General features: G+C 44.0%; 1 protein-coding gene across 1 annotated transcript in view; it reads right to left on the bottom strand.

The window, feature by feature from the left end:
- The window catches only part of THBS2 (thrombospondin 2), a 287,917-nt gene that overhangs the window by 57,742 nt on the left and 211,725 nt on the right, over positions 1-18,450 (bottom strand). The window contains 2 exon segments of the mRNA XM_030195961.1: positions 6,497-6,731; positions 9,033-9,151. Of these exon segments, the coding sequence (XP_030051821.1) occupies positions 6,497-6,731; positions 9,033-9,151 (354 nt within the window).

Genomic DNA, 18,450 nt, shown 5'->3' with positions numbered 1-18,450 from the left:
CATATGCCAAAACTACCATGGATCGCTTTACTGCATCCTGCATTGGGCTATTTTTGCTAGATTAAGCACGCTTTAGTGCTTAACACGGTTTAGTAAAAGGACCTCAAAGGGGTCCATTTACCAAGCTGCTATAAAAGGGGCCCTTCACTAGTGATGGGGGTTGTTTTTGCCGTGTGCTGAGGCCCTTTTTACCACAGCAGGTAAAAAGTCTGAAAAAGAAATGGCCATGCGGTAAGATTTCACTTACCGCGTGGCCATGGGGGGGGGGGGGGGGGAGCACTTATCATCACCCATAGAGGTGGTGGCAAGGGCTCCTGCGCTAACTCGGTGGTAGCCGGGTAGTGTGCGGCCCTGCCCGAGTACTACCAGGTTAGTGTCTGTGGAAATATTGTTCGAATATTTCTGCTAGAGCAGGAAATGTCACACACTGGGGGTGGAATTACCGTTGGTGCCCACATTGGTCCGGCAGTAGCTCCAGATTGATGCACGGTAAGCCTGAAGTGGGCTTACCCCCACTTTGTAAAAGGGCACCTTGGTTTGTACTTGAGGCAATGGAGGGCTAATTGACTTGGCCAAGATCACAAAAACTGCAGTGAAGCGGCTACATGGCTGTCAGCCTTCTGCTCTAACCATTAGGCTATTCCTCTACTCCACTTTCCACAAGATTTTCACATGAGAAATTTCACATCTAACAACACTTTTAAGATGAACAATCCCGTTTAAAGCATAAACCCCATAAACAAGTGTGATGCTGGTCCACTATCCTTTCTATGACAGTGATCAGTTATAGTCACATAGAAGTAGAGGTGTAAAGTGAGGAAAATCAGCTTTTTTTCTAGGAGAAAAAGGAATTTTAGCGCATTGAGCCTGCCATGAGTGGGAAAGCGCGGGGTACAAATGTAACAAAAATAAAATAAAAATTGGTAAAAACGGAAATTTTGAAGCATTCTGTATGTGTTTAAAGCTGTTCTTAAATGTTCAAATTCTCTGTATATATATTTCTCCAGTTTCATTGCTTTCTTACCTTATATTTGTCTTCATTATTTAAGCTGGAGTTAATTTGTACTGCTTGTTTAAACAATCATTTCATTTGACTTTTTATTCAGCTTATTCTGTTGTGGTTAGTTAGAACCTGTCATTAAGAATATAAACTTTAGGAGTTCTTTCCCTAAAGTATGCTAAACAGCATGTGAATTTGAATGCACTGTTAACCCACAGGCGTGGTAACTATTACTACACTGGCATGAAAGCACATGCTAATTCACATGCTAAGGCAGTAATCTTATAAACATGTTGGTGCATAGAAGGGCTTTCACCTCATGCTTAAAAGTAATGCATCAGGTAATTAGGTGCATACTTCTATGCAACCTTACTATAGGTGTGTACAGGGAAGAGTTTGGGTGGAGTGTGGCCACAGACACGATTTACACATTTATGCTTCTTGGAAGTCAAGACTCCCTTTAATCCCTCTGGCAGTCAATAAACCCCCACCCTATGATCTCATCCCTGGCACCTACCAGGGACTTTTCATGGTGGTCTAATGGGGAGTAGAAGCAATTCCTAGATCACTTCTGCTCTGTCTTGTGTCCAGGTGCAAAGCCCTTATGTGGCAGCGCTGCATACGACTGGTAGCGCTATAGAAATGATTTATAGTAGTAGTAGTAGCTTCATTCGTAGAGGAAGTATTGTGAGATTACTGCTAGAGTTCAGAGGTGCCACTTTGAATCCAGGATTCCTTATTCCCTGCTAGATCACCATGAAACCCCCTGTTAGGTACTGGGGATGGGATCAGAGGGTAGTGGGGTTTTGACTGCTAGAAGGGTTGGGGGGAGTCGTTTCTGCCAGGGGTACTGTTGAATATTGGTACTCACCTGCCATAGTCCAAGTGGGTAGGACAGGGGCATTACAGGGGGTGGAACCAGAAGTTATGCAGGTGCCAGAAACATTCAGTACCAGCACCCACATAGCTAGCCCATGTAGAACCACATAAAAAGCAGTCCTATTTTTGCCCGGTTAGCTATGTGGATGCCAGCCTGCAATGTACAGTGTCCTGCACTCCCTCCATCCCACCCCAGCAAGCTCTGATCCCCCCACCCCCTGACACAAGCTGCGATCCCCATTCCAATCCCTCTCAAGACAAGGACCAACCCCTCTCTCCTAACCATATTGAGAAGCCCCTCTGGCCTACCTTACTCCCTGGTGGGTCAATAGGGCAATGGGGCAGTAGCGAACTCCAATTCACTCCGGCCCTAACAGCTTCAGAGTAAAAATAGCCACCTTGACTTTTAGCAGTAGGACAACTTTGTTTTTCTGCCCTGTTAGCTATCTGGTTAGCAGTTTGAATATAGCCACTAACTGGATAGCACTTGCAGGTCAGCACTGAAACTGGATATTCAGCACTGACCAGTGTCCAGTGCTGAATATTTAGTTTTACTTTAACTGTGGTAGCTGGCATTTTGCTTAAATGCTGACCACAGTGGTTCAATATCGCCTGACCACTTCTAGTCATAATCACTGAAACTAAAATAAAAGTCTGCATAAAGCAAGGACACTGATATAAAAAGCCCAATTTTGTATAGGTTATCTAGGTCTGAAAAGGGATGCCCAAGTCTGAACATTCACAATTTATAACCTGTTTTACAAAACACTGGATGTTTAGCCTTTTATAAAATATGTATAGTTGTGGTACAAATATATATATATTATGGCATCTCATACAGCTGTAACAGCCATTTTGTCAACAACAACAAAAAAAAAACACATTCAAGCCCTGGATGTTATTGTTTTGTTCCATTATGGCAGAAAAACAAGTGTTAGGAATGCCCAGATCCTGATGGTAACATGTCCCTGACACACCCCCTTGTGATTTGAGCGCACTTCTGGGCAGTTAAATAGTCACAAGTGATTAAAGCAGACAGGAACCTCTCCTGCCTGCTTAAATTGCTTTGAATATTAGGTGGTATCTGTCTAATTCAGACCACTGAATTACAGGAAGGCTGAAATTGAAATTGCCACCAAAACTGAAAGCTTTCGGCTGAAACCAAAACTTCAGTCGAAACTCATCACCCGGTGTCAGCTGAGGCCAAAACCCCAAACTCATGTGAATGTGAACCAACTAGAGTCACTAGGTGATTATTAGAGCTTGCAGTCTGTATCCCTCTTCTAAACCCACAGAGGCTGATATTCAGACCATGGCAGCTAATTCCCACGGTCCGCGGTGAGCCTGGACATTCGAAACCGGGCCATTTGCAGTAACTGGCATTGAATGTTGGCCAGAGAGTATCCAAGCCAGAATATAATTTAAATAATGAAAGATCACATTTTATCTTCAATTAAAATAGTTTCCACACCCATGGATCACAGCTAATGAAAGCTGAAACTGAATGCCACAGTGCTTTTGGATTTGTGCCACACTTGGAGTGACAGCTGATGTTGTATCTCCACAGAATGGCTAATTCCTAAGGAGCTAATGATGTATAGATTTGAATTCCTGTTAAACTTTTGTATCAAAAGTATTTATTTGGATCACTCTACCATATAAAATATTGTGGAAGATCATAACTACATTACTTGCAGTACAAAAGGAATACAAAGAGTAGTTCCCACCTCCTCCCCGGACTACCTTAATAGTCAGGACAGGAGCGATGCCACAGTTGTGGCAGTCGTTTTGAGAGCAGAGCTAAAATGGGCAGTAACTGGGGATCACTCCTGCCCAGCTACACCTCTAGACCACAAGAGATTGTAAGATTTTGATATTGCCACATTTACAACCTATCGAAAATGGTACTGGACGTTTGTTTATAAAACACTAGCTGATCAATGTTCAGCTACAGCGGTTAGCCACAGGCAGAATTAGCGCTGGATATTCAATGCTGGGCTATGTCCAGGCACTGACATTGAATACATGGGCCTAATTACATACATGCTGGATGCCAGAGTCATGACCAGCATAAGGGATGCATTGCCCTCACTACCTCCGATTCCCCCCTCATTCACTTGATCCTGATCCCCTTCTCTCCCATCCTCAATGACAGAAAGCTCCATCAAGACCCTCCTGCCCACCCTTTCCCACCCCTGTAGCCACCCCTGGGCCTATATTGTAGCTTCCTGGTAGTTTAGTGGGGTCATACAGGCAGGAGCAATGTCCATTCACTCCTGCCCATCACGAATTTCTCTTCTGGAACTAACAGGTAAAGGTGAACCATGGCTCTTTCCACTCTTAGCCCTATGTCCAGTGAGACCCATTCTGTTGTAATCAGGCACTGAATGTCTGGATGCATCAGGAAGACCTCAGAAGGACCACTTAACCCCCTCATGATTGATGAAGATGAAACTCCTGATGCTAAAGCAGAAGGCTCCACAATGGAAAGTACCTCCAGTGCCTCAGAAATAAGAGTACTGAGCTCCTTTTTATGAAACAACCTTGGTACTTTCAGAGCATCCTCTCTTCTAATGGCTGCTTCAGTGGTGTTTCCTCTAAATAGACTGAGGCCACATCAGATAGGAAGGGAGAAGCAGAGATAGCCTCATCTGCCCACTCCTGGAAGTCTACATGAGATCTCTTAGGAGCCAGAAGGGCAGCAGGGTGAGAAACTGAAACACCCTGCAGCAATTCTGATTGTCCTTGCTTCACTAAACAGGCCTGGTGTAAGAGCAATATAAACTCTAGAGAAAACAAAGATCCTGATGCAGCTGAATGCTCTGTCAGGCCCTGTGGCTCTAAAATGGAGGCTGTGCTCCACATGTGATCAGCCAGAGGCTGCTCCTCACTGCTAGTTGGTCCCAACAAAATGGAACCCATTCCCGTTCTCTCCTGCATCAAACTGTGCACTGGTCCTGCTGGAGAACCCGAAGACCCTGGCATATTCAGATGCTGCCCCAAACCTGAGGATGTGCTGTTGCTGATCTTTTCCTCTGCATCTCGCAGGATTCTCTGCTTGTACGCACTGCAATACCCTGACCACAGTCAATGGTTCCACAGAAGGTACACCGCTTAACTATTTCTGTGGGAGTTGTCATTCACTATGACTGTCAGCAGCGCAATACAACATGTCCCAAGTGGTGAGTCAGAATCCCTACCCTGCACCATGGAGAACTTACAGCCTTTCAAGCGGTACTGAGTCAAACTTTAGTCGGACTTACCACTGCCGGCTGCTCCCCCTAAGCTCACAATCTCCACTAGTCTAACCACAGATGAGAAAAGTTCAGGACTGACCCACACTCTCCAACAAACCTCTTCCCTTCCCCTTTTATTTTTCTTTTAAATCTTTTTATTAGAACTTTTTACACAAATAACAGTTAACAATAAGAAAAAGTTGTGCTGGAAAAAGAGAACTCTACAGGAAACAGGGGAGAGGTGAAGAGAGGGAAGAAGTAAATTCACAGGGCACCACAGATAGGGATCTGAAGACCTCCAGATATGACTCTGCAGACTCAAGCCACCCGCAAAGCTCAACTGGGGAGCAGTTGACCAACTGGACCAGGAGCAAATCACTCAGAACCAGAGGCAGAAAAGTGTGTCCATTCACCTTCTGGAGATAGAAAATACTGAGGAGCTGGACTGGATTCCAAGAGAGATGTCTCAGCTCACTTTTTAGATCTCTATCTCCACCTGCTGGTTGATGGACACAACTATTCCACAGGTTCTGGAATGCTACGTAATGGAAATTTAGTTATTTATTAATTTGAATTTAGCTCATTCCTTTTTTAGCAGCAGCTCATTTACATCATCCCAGTCACCCCACCCTCTTCAGAGACATATCCCCCACCCTTCCCCGCTACATCATGTGCAGACAATTCTGTAGAAGTCAGAATTTTCTTTACAAATATGTCAATGGGCTTAAAAGTTTTTTTGTTTCATTTGTACCCTGTGCTTTCCCACTCATGGCAGGCTCAATGTGGCAATGGAGGGTTAAGTGACTTGCCCAGAGTCACAAGGAGCTGCCTGTGCCTGAAGTGGGAATCAAACTCAGTTCCTCAGGACCAAAGTCCACCACCCTAACCACTAGGCCACTCCTCCATTCTTTAATGGTCATAAACCCTCATTAAGCAATGTTTTCCATGATGTAACATGCAGCATTAAAGAAAAATCAGACTTCTTTTGAATATTTATTTGCTTTTGTTTGGAATTTAGCTATACAAAAATATAACAGTATGCTTATTATTTGCTCCAGGAGTGGAGGAGTAGCCTATTGATTAGAATAGCAGAAGAAGAAGAACCACCAAAGCCAGGATCAAATCTTGGGCAAGTTACTTAACCTTCCATTGCCTCAGATACAAATTTAGATGTGACCCCACTGGGGACAGAAAAATATCTACAGTACCTGACTAAAACTTGCCATGAGCTACAAATGAAAAGGCATGAACCAAAATCCCTTTTCCTTCTGCATGTCAAGTTTATTTAATTGTGATATGCCATTCTTTTGTCCCTATTTAACAAAGCATGCTACGTATTTTTCATTAACTAAGGCATCAGACTTAAGACTGTGTTCCTTACCATCAGAGTCCTTCTGATCAGGGTTATACACAAGCCGACAATTGTCCCTATCATCAGGAACTCCATCATTATCATCATCAGAGTCACAGGCATCACCTTTACCATCATTATCATGATCAACCTGGTTTGCATTGGAAACGTAAGGGCAATTGTCTAGGCTATTTTGGTGGCCATCATCATCTATATCCTCATTGTTATCACACTGATCACCAACAAGGTCATTATCAGTATCCGTCTGCAAAAAAAAGTAGACAATATTGTTTCAACAGGAAAACATACAACTTTTCTAATTTTGTAATGCATCACTTTAGTTTTTCAGATTGAAATGGGATATTTAGCAATAGGGATGAAACATATGTCCCCACACTGTCAGTATGGAAGAGCCAAACATGATCTAGGACCCATCATAGAGAATCAAGAATAGACAGTTATTGGCCCCCAGAGCAGGAGAAAAGCAGAGAGCAATGGAAACTACAATGAATGCGAAGCCTCTGACAGACAGGTAGAGGTTCTAGCCTGATTAATGACTCTGATAAGGTCATTAAAGAGATTATGGAGTATAATTCTGCATTATGGTTGCCACCATGGAGAAGGCATAACAGAAACCTGAGAAAACACAGAATGAGCTGGTGCAGGCAACAGGGAATTTTTGGGTTAATGTTCAAAGAGAAATATCTGAATAACTACTGTCATTATCCAGATATTTCTCTAAGCTGGCACCAGCAATGGATATTTAGTGGCACTAGTGCCACAGAATCTTCTCACAGACTGCCCTAACACTATCCAGAGAGTGTGGGCCAGGGTGTGATGGAACTGGCAGTTATCCAGAAAGCACTGATATTGCAACTGCTATTCAAATAAGTATCCAGATAAAGTTAGGGCAGAACATTTGCTATCTCCACTTTAGCTGGTTAGCCATCCAGATAATAGTTTGAATATCACTGCTATCCAGATGGTGTCAGCACTCACTGCTACTGTATACTAGGGTTATTCAGCACTGCTCGCTATCCAGATAATGGTGCAGAATATCTCTGCATAACTTAAATGTCATGGCCAATATTCCAATAAATGCCGATCGTAGAGTTCAAATATTGAACCATTTATGAATTTCTTTTTCCTTAATTAGTATCATCATGGCAAGACGGGGAGAGAGAGAGAACGAGAGATGTAGGGGCCCTTCTACTATGCTGGCTGGTTTTACTATGCAGTAGACATTAGTGTGGACCAGCGCTCTCTTCTGCGCGCTTACAGCAGCCCGTGTGGTAAAACAATCCATGCCAGCTGCTTAATACAGGAGTGGGTGGGAGGTGAGCAAGACATGGGTGGGCAGAGATGTGGTCATCTGTGCTAGCTAGTGCACAGGTCAGTATGGCAATCTAGCTACTATGACTATCAATAGCAAGGCTGCACTTGCCACCACCTCAACAGGAGATGGTAAATGCAGCCATGCTATCTGCAGTCTGATAGTGTGATTGCTAACAGGTGAAGTGCAGTGGCAGTGTAACCCAGCTTTTCAATCCCCCTTCCCCACCCCACAGGTCAGGACGATTTTTGGCGCATTGCCACTTAACTTTTATGGCCATATTTGGCCACGTGTAAGGCATCCTTTGGCCAGTTTGAGTTTGTCTGGCCAACGCTGAATATTGGCCAAGAATCAACCGGATATTCAATGCTAGTCACTGGAAATGGCGCGACATTGAATATCTAGTTTTAGCGTTGTCCACAGGAGTTAGGCTGGCTAACTCCCGCAGTCTGAACATTGCCCTCTGTATGTAAGAACTTTCTCATTTACTTCCTGTTCTGGGGTAGAGGGAGCAGGGAACCAGTGGAACCGACAGCTGCACGGCTGCTCCCAGCAGGTAAGAATGAACCCGGGGGGAGGGTGTTGATGCCCCGGTGGGGGGGTACCGTGCTACACCTGGGGAGGGGACAGACACCGCTGCACCTGATGGGGGGGGGGGGGGGGGTGCACAGCGGCGATCCACCCCAGGTGGCAGCTGACCAAGAATCACCACTGGATATGATTGAGGTCTACAAAATCCTGAGTGGTATAGAACGAGTTGAAGTGAATCAATTTTTTTACTCAATATTTCACTCAATGAATAGTTAAGCTTTGGAACACTTTGCCGGAGGATATAATAATAGCGGTTAGCGTATCTGGGTTTAATAAATGTTTGGACAAGTTCCTGGAGGAAAAGTCCATACTCTGCTATTAAGAAAGACATGGGGGAATGACTGCTTGCCCTGGGGATTGGTAGCATAGAATGTTGCTACTATTTGGGTTTCTGCCAGGTACTTATGACCTGGCTTGGCCACTATTGGAACAGGATACTGGGCTAGATGGACCACTGGTCTGACCCAGTATGGCTATTTTTATGTTCTTATGTTCAAACCCTTTTCATAGCTTTCCTGGCTTTCTTCATGGAATCACTTTGTATTATTGGATAATTTTTACTAATAAATAAGAATAATCAATGAGTTCTGGCTGACTTATAGATATAGATAATCCTTCTCCTTTTATACCAGTTGTACTTACCTGGTCAGGATTGTGCATCAAAGGACAATTATCACAGTGATCTCCAACACCATCTTTATCTGTATCCAGCTGGTCAGTGTTGTAAACATACGGACAGTTATCCCGTTCATTAAGAATATCTACAATTATAAATGCAAAATGTTTTAAAACTTGCACATCACATTGCATGCCCATATTGCTTTTGGCTTTATCATTCAATAACACACCACAATAATTAAAATATTTGTGAAATACCAAATGAAAGGGGAAAATTAATAAATGCAATAATATGCAAAAAAACAACAACAGATGATTATATCTTAAAATTGTACAATGTGACACAATAAACAAAAAAAAAAGGGGGGGGGGAGAGGGAAAAACAAAACACATATAAAAATGGAATGGTAGCAGACAGAGAAATAATATAAAAATATCAATTTAAATAGCTGCTGTTATCCAGATAAATGACTTAGCCAGCACTGACCCTGGATATTTAGTTAATACTATCTGGATAGTGTCTCTAAATATCCTTACAGACCAGATATTGGGGGGGGGGGGGGGGGGGGGGGGAGTTTTGCCAGACTTGGCTGCCTCAGGAGAAAAATCACTGTTCCACAGCACAGCCTTCATCCCTTCCCACACCGTTCGTATTCCTATCCATATTATTACATCTAATGCCATATATTCCCATGTATTTTTTTCTAAATCCGGCATCTTCTTCAGGTCTCTCAGCAAGCTCTCATTCAGGCACCAAAACATACATCCCTCTTTGGGACTTTACACTGGGTTCAAATTGCCCCCCGCAACTGTGTATAATCTGACCATGTCTAGATCTATTCTATAACTCTGTTGTTGTGGATGTGTTTCCAGCCAAATGTTTACCAATTTATTCTTCGTCATGATTGATTTTATTTCCTTAGAAGATTTTTTTAACTGCTAATGTTTAGCAGTTAAAATTTAATCTGAAGATGTAAATAGTGATGCACTTGGGGTGTAAAAATCCAAAGGAGCTGTATGTGATAAAGGTGAGAGGCTGATATGCATAAACTGGGAGAATGATTTTGGGGTGATAGTATCTGAGGATCTCAAGGTGGTGATAATACAATGGTCAAAGCCAGAAGGATGCTAGGCTGCATAGAGAGAGGCATAACTAGTAAAAGGGAGGACGTGATAATGTCCTTGTACAAGTAACTGATGAGGCCCTACTTGGAGTATTGTGTTCAGTTTTGGAGGCCATAACTCACTAGGGACACAAAAAGATTTGAAGTAGTTCAGAGGTGACAAAACTGGTATGGAGTATGTGCCAAAAGATGTATGAGAAGAGACTTGAAAATCTGAATATGTAAACTCTACCTTAGTAGTCTCCAAACTTTTTTATGTAAAGGATCGCAAAGTGGACACGAAAAAGCTCTGAGGGCCATCAAAGGATTTTAGGCTTACATATGTAATTTTAAATACTAATTTTGATTCTACAAGGATATATGTTTTAAAACTCACTTTATTTCGGCTTATTAACAGTTACAAAAACCAATAAATGAGATTCCCGAGTAACACACACAAGAGATATCATTAATGAGATACCTGTGTCTGCATATTTTCAAGTGAAAAGCACAGGATCCAGCTTTTACCTGTTTCCCAAGCATCTCCATGCTCTCATTTCTTCATGTTTTCCTGAAAAATACAAGGCCTGCCACACATTCTCCAAACCACATCCCTCATCTACATGTCCTTATCAAGGTGCAACCCCAAAGCTAAATGCAGTACTTTAGGTGGAATCTCACTAGCAACTCCAACAAGTATAATACTGACTCCTTTTTGCTGCTGGTGGAGACAAGGACAGGATTTGAACCCAGAAAAGCAGGGGACATTCACAGAGGATCTCCGAGGGATAGGAAGGGATCGAAGAGCTGAACAGTTGGTTTGGTTTAGCAGACTGGTAAGGTGACAGCAGATACCTCTTTTCCTGCCCAATGTTTTCTAATTCTAACTGATAAGCGGTTAATCACTATCTATGATAGAACAACTGAATTGGCTCACCTGAAGGATGCGGCACCATTGGGAGGCAAGTAGAGAAAAGGCACCGTGAAGCTCCGCACATTCCTCATATTGATGCGCATACGCATCAATGTGCTTACTCATGGCACACAGGCACACACAACCCAGTGAAAGGGAAAGGGATGAGGCTTGATATACGGCCTTTCTGTGGTTACAATCAAAGTGGTTGGAGCTTTGTGGGGCCTTTTCTCCTGATGGGGGATCCAAAAATGGTCTGCCAGGGACATATGCGGCCCATGGGCCACATGTTATTTATTTATTTATTTATTTGTTTGCTGCACTTGTATCCCACATTTTCCCACCCATTTGCAGGCTCAATGTGCCTTACAAAATGTTACAATGACATTCACATTAATAGAATAAGAATTTCAGAATATAGATACAGATAAGGTGGATAAGAATATCATGGCAATCATATTAGCAGAATAATAATTTCAGAATTGTTGCAAATAAAGGTGCATAAGTATATCATGTAGGATTAGAACTGGATAAATAGATAAAACATAATATAATGATATCGGACAAGATATAATATTCAGTAATGAGGATGTAAATAAAAAACAAATTAGGAGAATTCCATAATAGTTGTATTTAGAGTAATTTGGGAGTCAGATCTTTATGGGGAATCTTTTTTGTACGTCTTTATGAATAAATAAGTTAGAGACCACTGTCCTAGAGGAAAGGAGGAATAGGGGAGATTTGATACAGATGTTCAAATACTTGAAAGGTATTAATAAATCTTTTCAGAGATGAAGAAAATGTAGAACTAGAGACCATGAATTGAGGGTGCAGGATGGTAGACTTAGGATTAACAACAGGAAACACTTTTTTATAAAGAAGACAGCAGATGCCTAGAGTGCCTTCCCAGTAGGGGTGGTGGGGACAAAAACAGTAAAGGAATTAATGTGTGGAATAAACACAGAGGATCCCTGTACAGAAAGAGAATGTTATCAAAGAGTAACCCTTTGGTCAATGTGGTCTAGGTGACTGCCTAGACTATGCCCAGGATAGTTGGACAACTATTTACAATATAATAGATATACTCCTCTCTTCCAATAATACATATAATGTGTACACATACTCCCTATTTCTCCTTGTTACACAAACTCACTCACCAGATAGGTGAGGGTTTGGCTTGCACAGTTCACGTGGAGGGGCATAATCGAAAGGGGCGCCCATGTTTTCCTGAGGACGTCCTCGCAGGACGTCCTGGTGAAGGGGTGGGGAAACCTGTATTATCGAAACAATATGGGCATCCATCTTTTGTTCCAATAATACGGTTGGGGACGCCCAAATCTTGACATCTAGGTTGTCCCTAGAGATGGTCGTCCTTAGACTTGGTTGTTTCTGATTTTTGGCGATAATAGAAACTAAGGATGCCCATCTCAGAAATGACCAAATGCAAGCCCTTTGGTCATGGGAGGAGCCAGCATTCGTAATGCACTGGTCCCCCTCACATGTCAGGACACCAACCGGGCACCTGTCGCGGGAACGAACAAAGTTGACGGGGGCGTGTCGGAGGCATGCTGAAGGTGGGACTGGGGCGTGTTTATCGGTTGAGGAGAGATGGGCGCGCTCGGCCAATAATGGAAAAAAGAAGGGCACCAGAAGCGAGAATTTGGGTCACTTTTTCTGGACCTTTTTTTCACGAACAAGTCCGCAAAAAGTGGCCCAACTGCCCAGATGACCACTGGAGGGAATCGGGGATGACCTCCCCTGACTCCCCCATTGGTCACTAACCCCCTCCCACAAAAAAAAAAAGAACTTTAAAAACTTTTTTGCCAGCCTGTATGCCAGCCTCAAATGTCATACCCAGCTCCATCACAGCAGTATGCAGGTCCCTGGAGCAGTTGTTAGTGGGTGCAGTGGACTTCAGGCAGGTGGACCCAGGCCCATCCCCCCCCCCCTACCTGTTACACTTGTGCTGGTAAATGGGAGCCCTCCAAACCGCCCCCAAAACCCACTGTACCCACATCTAGGTGCCCCCCTTCAGCCGTAAGTGCTGTGGTAATGGTGTAGAGCTCTGGGGAGTGGGTTTTGGGGGGATTTGGGGGGCTCAGCACAAAGGTAAGGGAGCTATGGACTTGGGAGGTATTTTACATTTTTTAAAATTGTTACAAGTGCCCCCTAGGGTGCCCGGTTGGTGTCCTGGCATGTGAGGGGGACCAGTGCACTATGAATCCTGGCCCCTCCCACGACCAAATGCCTTGGATTTGTTCGTTTTTGAGCTGGGCGCCTTCAGTTTCCAATATCGCTGAAAACCAATACCGCCCAGCTCAAATCCGCCCAAATCTGATGCATTTGCCTGGCACAAACCGTATTATCGAAACAAAAGATGGACGCCCATCTTTTTTGAAAATACGGTCTGGCCCACCCCTTCACGAACCCGTCCTCAGAGATAGGCACCCATGTAGATGGGTTTTCACATTCGATTATGCCCCTCCTTGTGTGCTAAGCCCCCCAACCCCCCCCCCAACCCTACTCCCCACAACTGTACACCACTACCATAGCCCTTATGGGTGAAGGGGGGCACCTAGATGTGGGTACAGTGGGTTCCTGGTGGGTTTTGGAGGGCTCATATTCACCACAACAAGTGTAACAGGTAGGGGGGATGGGCCTGGGTCCACCTCCCTGAAGTGCACTGCACCCACTAAAACTGCTCCAGGGACCTGCATACTGCTGTCATGGAGCTGGGTATATTTGAGGCTGGCATAAAGGCTGGCAAAAAATATTTTAAAAATTTTTTTGAGGATGGGAGGGGGTTAGTGACCACTGGGGGAGTAAGGGGAGGTCATCCCCGATTCCCTCCGGTGGTCATCTGGTCATAAGAAAAAAAGGACCAAGTAAAGTCGTCCAAGTGCTCGTCAGGGACACCCTTTTTCCATTATGGGTCGAGAATGCCCATGTGTTAGGCATGCCCAAGACCCACCTTCGCTACGCTTCCGACACGCCCCCTGGAACTTTGGTCATCCCCGTGACGGAAAGCAGTTGGGTACGCCCAAAATTGGCTTTCGATTATGCCAATTTGGGCGACCATGGGAGAAGGACGCCAATCTACCGATTTGTGTTGAATGAAGGGCATCCTTCTCTTTCAAAAATAAGCCTGACAAGCACCTGTAATCTGTTATCAAGATTCAATTACCAGGTTCCTTGGTATCTAGGTGATAGACTGTCACGTTTTCAAGGCAAAAACTAGGTTTGTGAGCCCTTGGGCCACTACCGTGGAGTGGCAGTGGCAGGCAAAACCACCCCACACCAGAGACAAGGCAGAACTCTGACAGAAACAGCTAGATTTCACCTGCGCTTGACCGCCCTTCCCCAGGAGTTGAGCCCCTGGGTGCAGGCAGCCGGCAGGACTTACCGGACAGGGCAGGAACTGAATACCAACTAGGATGAACAGGGACTGAGGGTCAGAGGGGAAAGGAATATACATGGGCAGCAAGGCAAGAAACTGGGCTAGGATTCACAGACAGACAATACTACACAAAGCAGGAAATGGACAAGTTAAAGGACAGGAACTGAAAGCTGACAAGCAGCCACTGAAACAGGGTACAAACACTGGCAGAAAAGAAACAGGACTGAAAGCTGCAGAGCAGCCACTAAGTAAGAGACACAGACAAACAGAAACTAGACCAAGAATACAAACCAGAAACAAGACTAAGAAATAAGCAATAAACCTAAGCTAAACTACACACAGACTAACTAGAATCAGACAAGGAACTATACAAGAAACCAGACCAGACTAGGCAGAAGTGCAATAAGCACCCACAAACCAGGGACCTTAGACGATGCAAAGGCAAACTCAGAAGGTTTCCAGGTGGTAATAAACCCATCAGCAGCTGAAACTCACTGCAGCAATCATGAGGCAGCTATGGGTGAGGCTAGCTGCCAAACTTCAAACCAAGTCTGGAGGGCTGGAATATCTGGACCGGACCGGACCAGAAAGAAAGTCTGGAAAGTCTATGGCAGCCACCAGTTCTGGCCACCAGAGGGCAAGAGGAACACAAACCAAGACGCAGGCAGAAAGCATACTGAAGCACAGAGAGGCTTAACACACACACAGGTGCAGTATAGTGGAGTAATCAGAGCCATGCTGGAAGCAGCCAGCACACAGAGACAGAGACAGAACTAACTCAGGAAGAACAGACAGAAGCCAGCTCAGAAGCTGACCGCCGGAAATAAGGTGAGTCTGAGAGGGGTCACGACCACAATCGTGACATAGACACAGTCCCCACGATATTCAAATCATTTAACCAGTCAAGAACGGCAGCTGACCGGTTAAATGGCTCTTAACCGGGTATATGACGATATTCAGCGGGGGATAACTAGCTAACCCTCACTGAATGTTCCCTCTTAGTCGCTAAGAGATAACTGGCTATATCATATGATGTAGCCGGTTATCACTGAATATTCAGCGCACAGCCGGCTATTGTAAGCAGCCACATTGGGGCATGTAAATAGCTGGAATATCCTTGGCTGGTGTAAACTTAACCGGCTATCTCTGAATATTAACATAGCCAGTTAAGTATAAACTGGCCAAAATTAAAACGTATATTCAATGCCAATCACCGGAAATGGCCCAGCATTGAATATCCAAGCTGACCAGGAGGTAGCCAGACCTGAATATCGGCCCCAATGGCTCTGCAGTAAGGCTGTTATCAGATGGTAAACAGTTCTTTTCCTCCTTCTGCCTGCTATGATTAGAAGTTGTAGGATACCTGGATGTCACCATAGGTACCCTGAATTAATCCACGCTTCTTCCCTGGACCTCACAGGGGTGGGAAGATTCACCATACTTCCCCACTAAATCAAGCCAGCAACCAGGTTTCAGGTCTGTTACTTGTCCCTTGGTCCTTGAATCCTTGCTCCTTTAGCGCCAACTTATGGGAGTACAGCAGGTTGATTCTGCACCAAGCTGGACAGGAAAGATCTCCCTCTTGGCATGGGAGATGGAACCCAAGACAAATTAGGTGGGCAGTAAGCTCCCCCCTTATAACACATAAAGGGCAGGTTACTGCTGCCACTATATCCTTCCTCAAATTATCATAAACCTACCTATCCTTCCTTCAGTCCAGAGGCTTCTAAAGTATTCCCCTTAGTTCTCTACCTCTCTGGAAGCTTCTAGTGAACATGTGATTTCCTTACAGGAAACAGCAAGTTCATAGACAGGCTACAACAGGGCCGCCGAGAGACTGGGCCAGGCCCGGGGCAAGGCCGCCCCCAGGGCCACGCCCCCCGAGGTCATCATCATCGCCGCCCCCCTCCACCCCCCCCTCCGTCCACCACTGGGCCGGGCCCCACTGAATTCAAATCATAGCGCCTCACCTCAACCTCGCTCCATGTGAAAGAAGCGCAGCAGCAGCAGTCTGCAGATCGCCTCCCTTCGGGACTTCCCTCCCTGTGTCCCGCCCTCACGCAAGTTACATCAGACGACGCGGGACACAGGGAGGGAAGGCCCAAAGGGAGGCGATCTGCAGACTGCCGCTGCTGCACTTCTTTCACACAGAGCGAGGTCGAGGTGAGGCTACAACAGATATTGGCTTCAAGCTGTCTATCTGATCAGAGATAGAGGCCTTGAGATGGCTGTCAGGGCTACATAGATCAGCAATGGAAGCACTAACTTTTTAATAAACTGATGAACAGTTCACTGCATGGAGAATTCAAGACTGCACAAATTGCTAATGAAATTCTCATGATGTTAGAAAAACATATCTTACACGACATTCACACTTTCAATAGGGCATAGAGGGGTGTAACCTGCAAGTGGTGGCAGGTACAACTCTGACCACTTTGTTGGGTAGACTGGATGGACCATATAGGTCTTTTTCTGTAGTCTTTTCCTATGTTACTATGTTCTAGCTGCCCTGATCCAGCTTGCCCTACGGGATTATTATTATTATTATTTTGGTTCTTATATCCCACATAATCCAAATAAGTCATTCAGCTCTATGTGGTTTACAACAGTTAAGTAAAAGCAGATACAAATATTGATGTAAAGATTGATCCGTTAAAGCAGCTAGGCTACAGTTCATAGGCTTTTACAGAAATACTAGAATTTGATGGATAACATACTTATTTCAGGAATTTATCAAAGAGAAAAGTTTTCAGAAATTATCAGAATATTAAATAGTTAGAAATTTGTTTAATTTCAACTGGTAAATCGTTCCACCATTTAGTGCCTATGTGAGACAAATCTTTGCATAATATAGACTTGAAATTGATGTTTTAAAGTATAAGGTATTTTCTGGATTTTCTGGATGCATTTCGGTATCTCTCCATCGGTGGATTTAGGGCCAAATTGAAGTTGCCTCTCATCAATAGCTTTCCCTGAGCTTTCCATGTTAAAATGCTCTTCACCTTCTTCCAGAAAGCCACCTGTGATTCACTGGAAGCACATATATCAACTAATGATGGTTTAATCTCTCCCCATCATCTCCCCCTGTGTCACTACTATTTTAACCTACTTGTCCCATGTGATCTTTTCTATCTGTACCGATCTGAGGAAGAAGGGCAACCTTCGAAAGCTAATCAAGAAATGTATTAAGTTATGTCCAATAAAAAAGGTATCATCTTATTTTCTTTTCCATGTTGTATTTTGTTTGATTTCTATTGATAACCTTAAGAGTGGACTAACACGGCTACCACACTCCTCTACTATCTGTACCGAAAAATCCCCCTTAGTCATGATTGCCATTCTTACTTTTTTCTCCCCCCCCCCATGCTCCACCACAGCTAAAGTATATGTGTGGGTATTCCTTATTTTTTTAACAGCTTTCCCTCTCTACTATTCACATGAGTTTCTTATATAAATGCCTTCAAGCCTTTACCCTAAATATTGTTTCACACATGGAAAACTTTATATCTCTTATGCTTTTCTCAGTATTTCCCAATCTTGGTCCCCCTGCTAGAATAAAGTAATTTATGCTTTTAGTTCCCATCTCCCTTCTTATCCACCCTTTCCCCTTCTCTTCCCCAAATCTCTCTTATCATTCCCTCTCCAAACTATACTCCTGGTCAGGGGTAAAAAGTGTTGGTCATTAACAAAAGCGAAGACATTGGCAGTATAGTAAATAATCTATTTCTTAAAGGGAAAAGCATAAAAATACACACGGCCACATTTTGGCGAATGCCTGCATTAATGTTATGCAAATATGTAACTAATTAGCTCTGCAATGGGAGCAGTCCAGCTAAATTGTAATATATTAGCTGTAAAGTACCTCCTCCGTGATTCACAATCTGGAAACAATTTGAAGAACATAGCACTGTTAGAGCAAGAATTTGGTGTTTTGACAGAGATCTTATATTAAGGTTGTGTGCCCCTTCTCAACCCCCCCACCAAGCAGTCTCTCATACATCCCCCTCCCCAGTCTCCCTTTTCCTCTAT

Source organism: Microcaecilia unicolor, chromosome 3, assembly GCF_901765095.1.
Source record: "Microcaecilia unicolor chromosome 3, aMicUni1.1, whole genome shotgun sequence".
Taxonomy (NCBI): domain Eukaryota; kingdom Metazoa; phylum Chordata; class Amphibia; order Gymnophiona; family Siphonopidae; genus Microcaecilia; species Microcaecilia unicolor.
The sequence above is the reverse complement of the archived record's forward strand: the minus strand, read 5'-3'. Positions and strand labels throughout refer to the sequence as shown.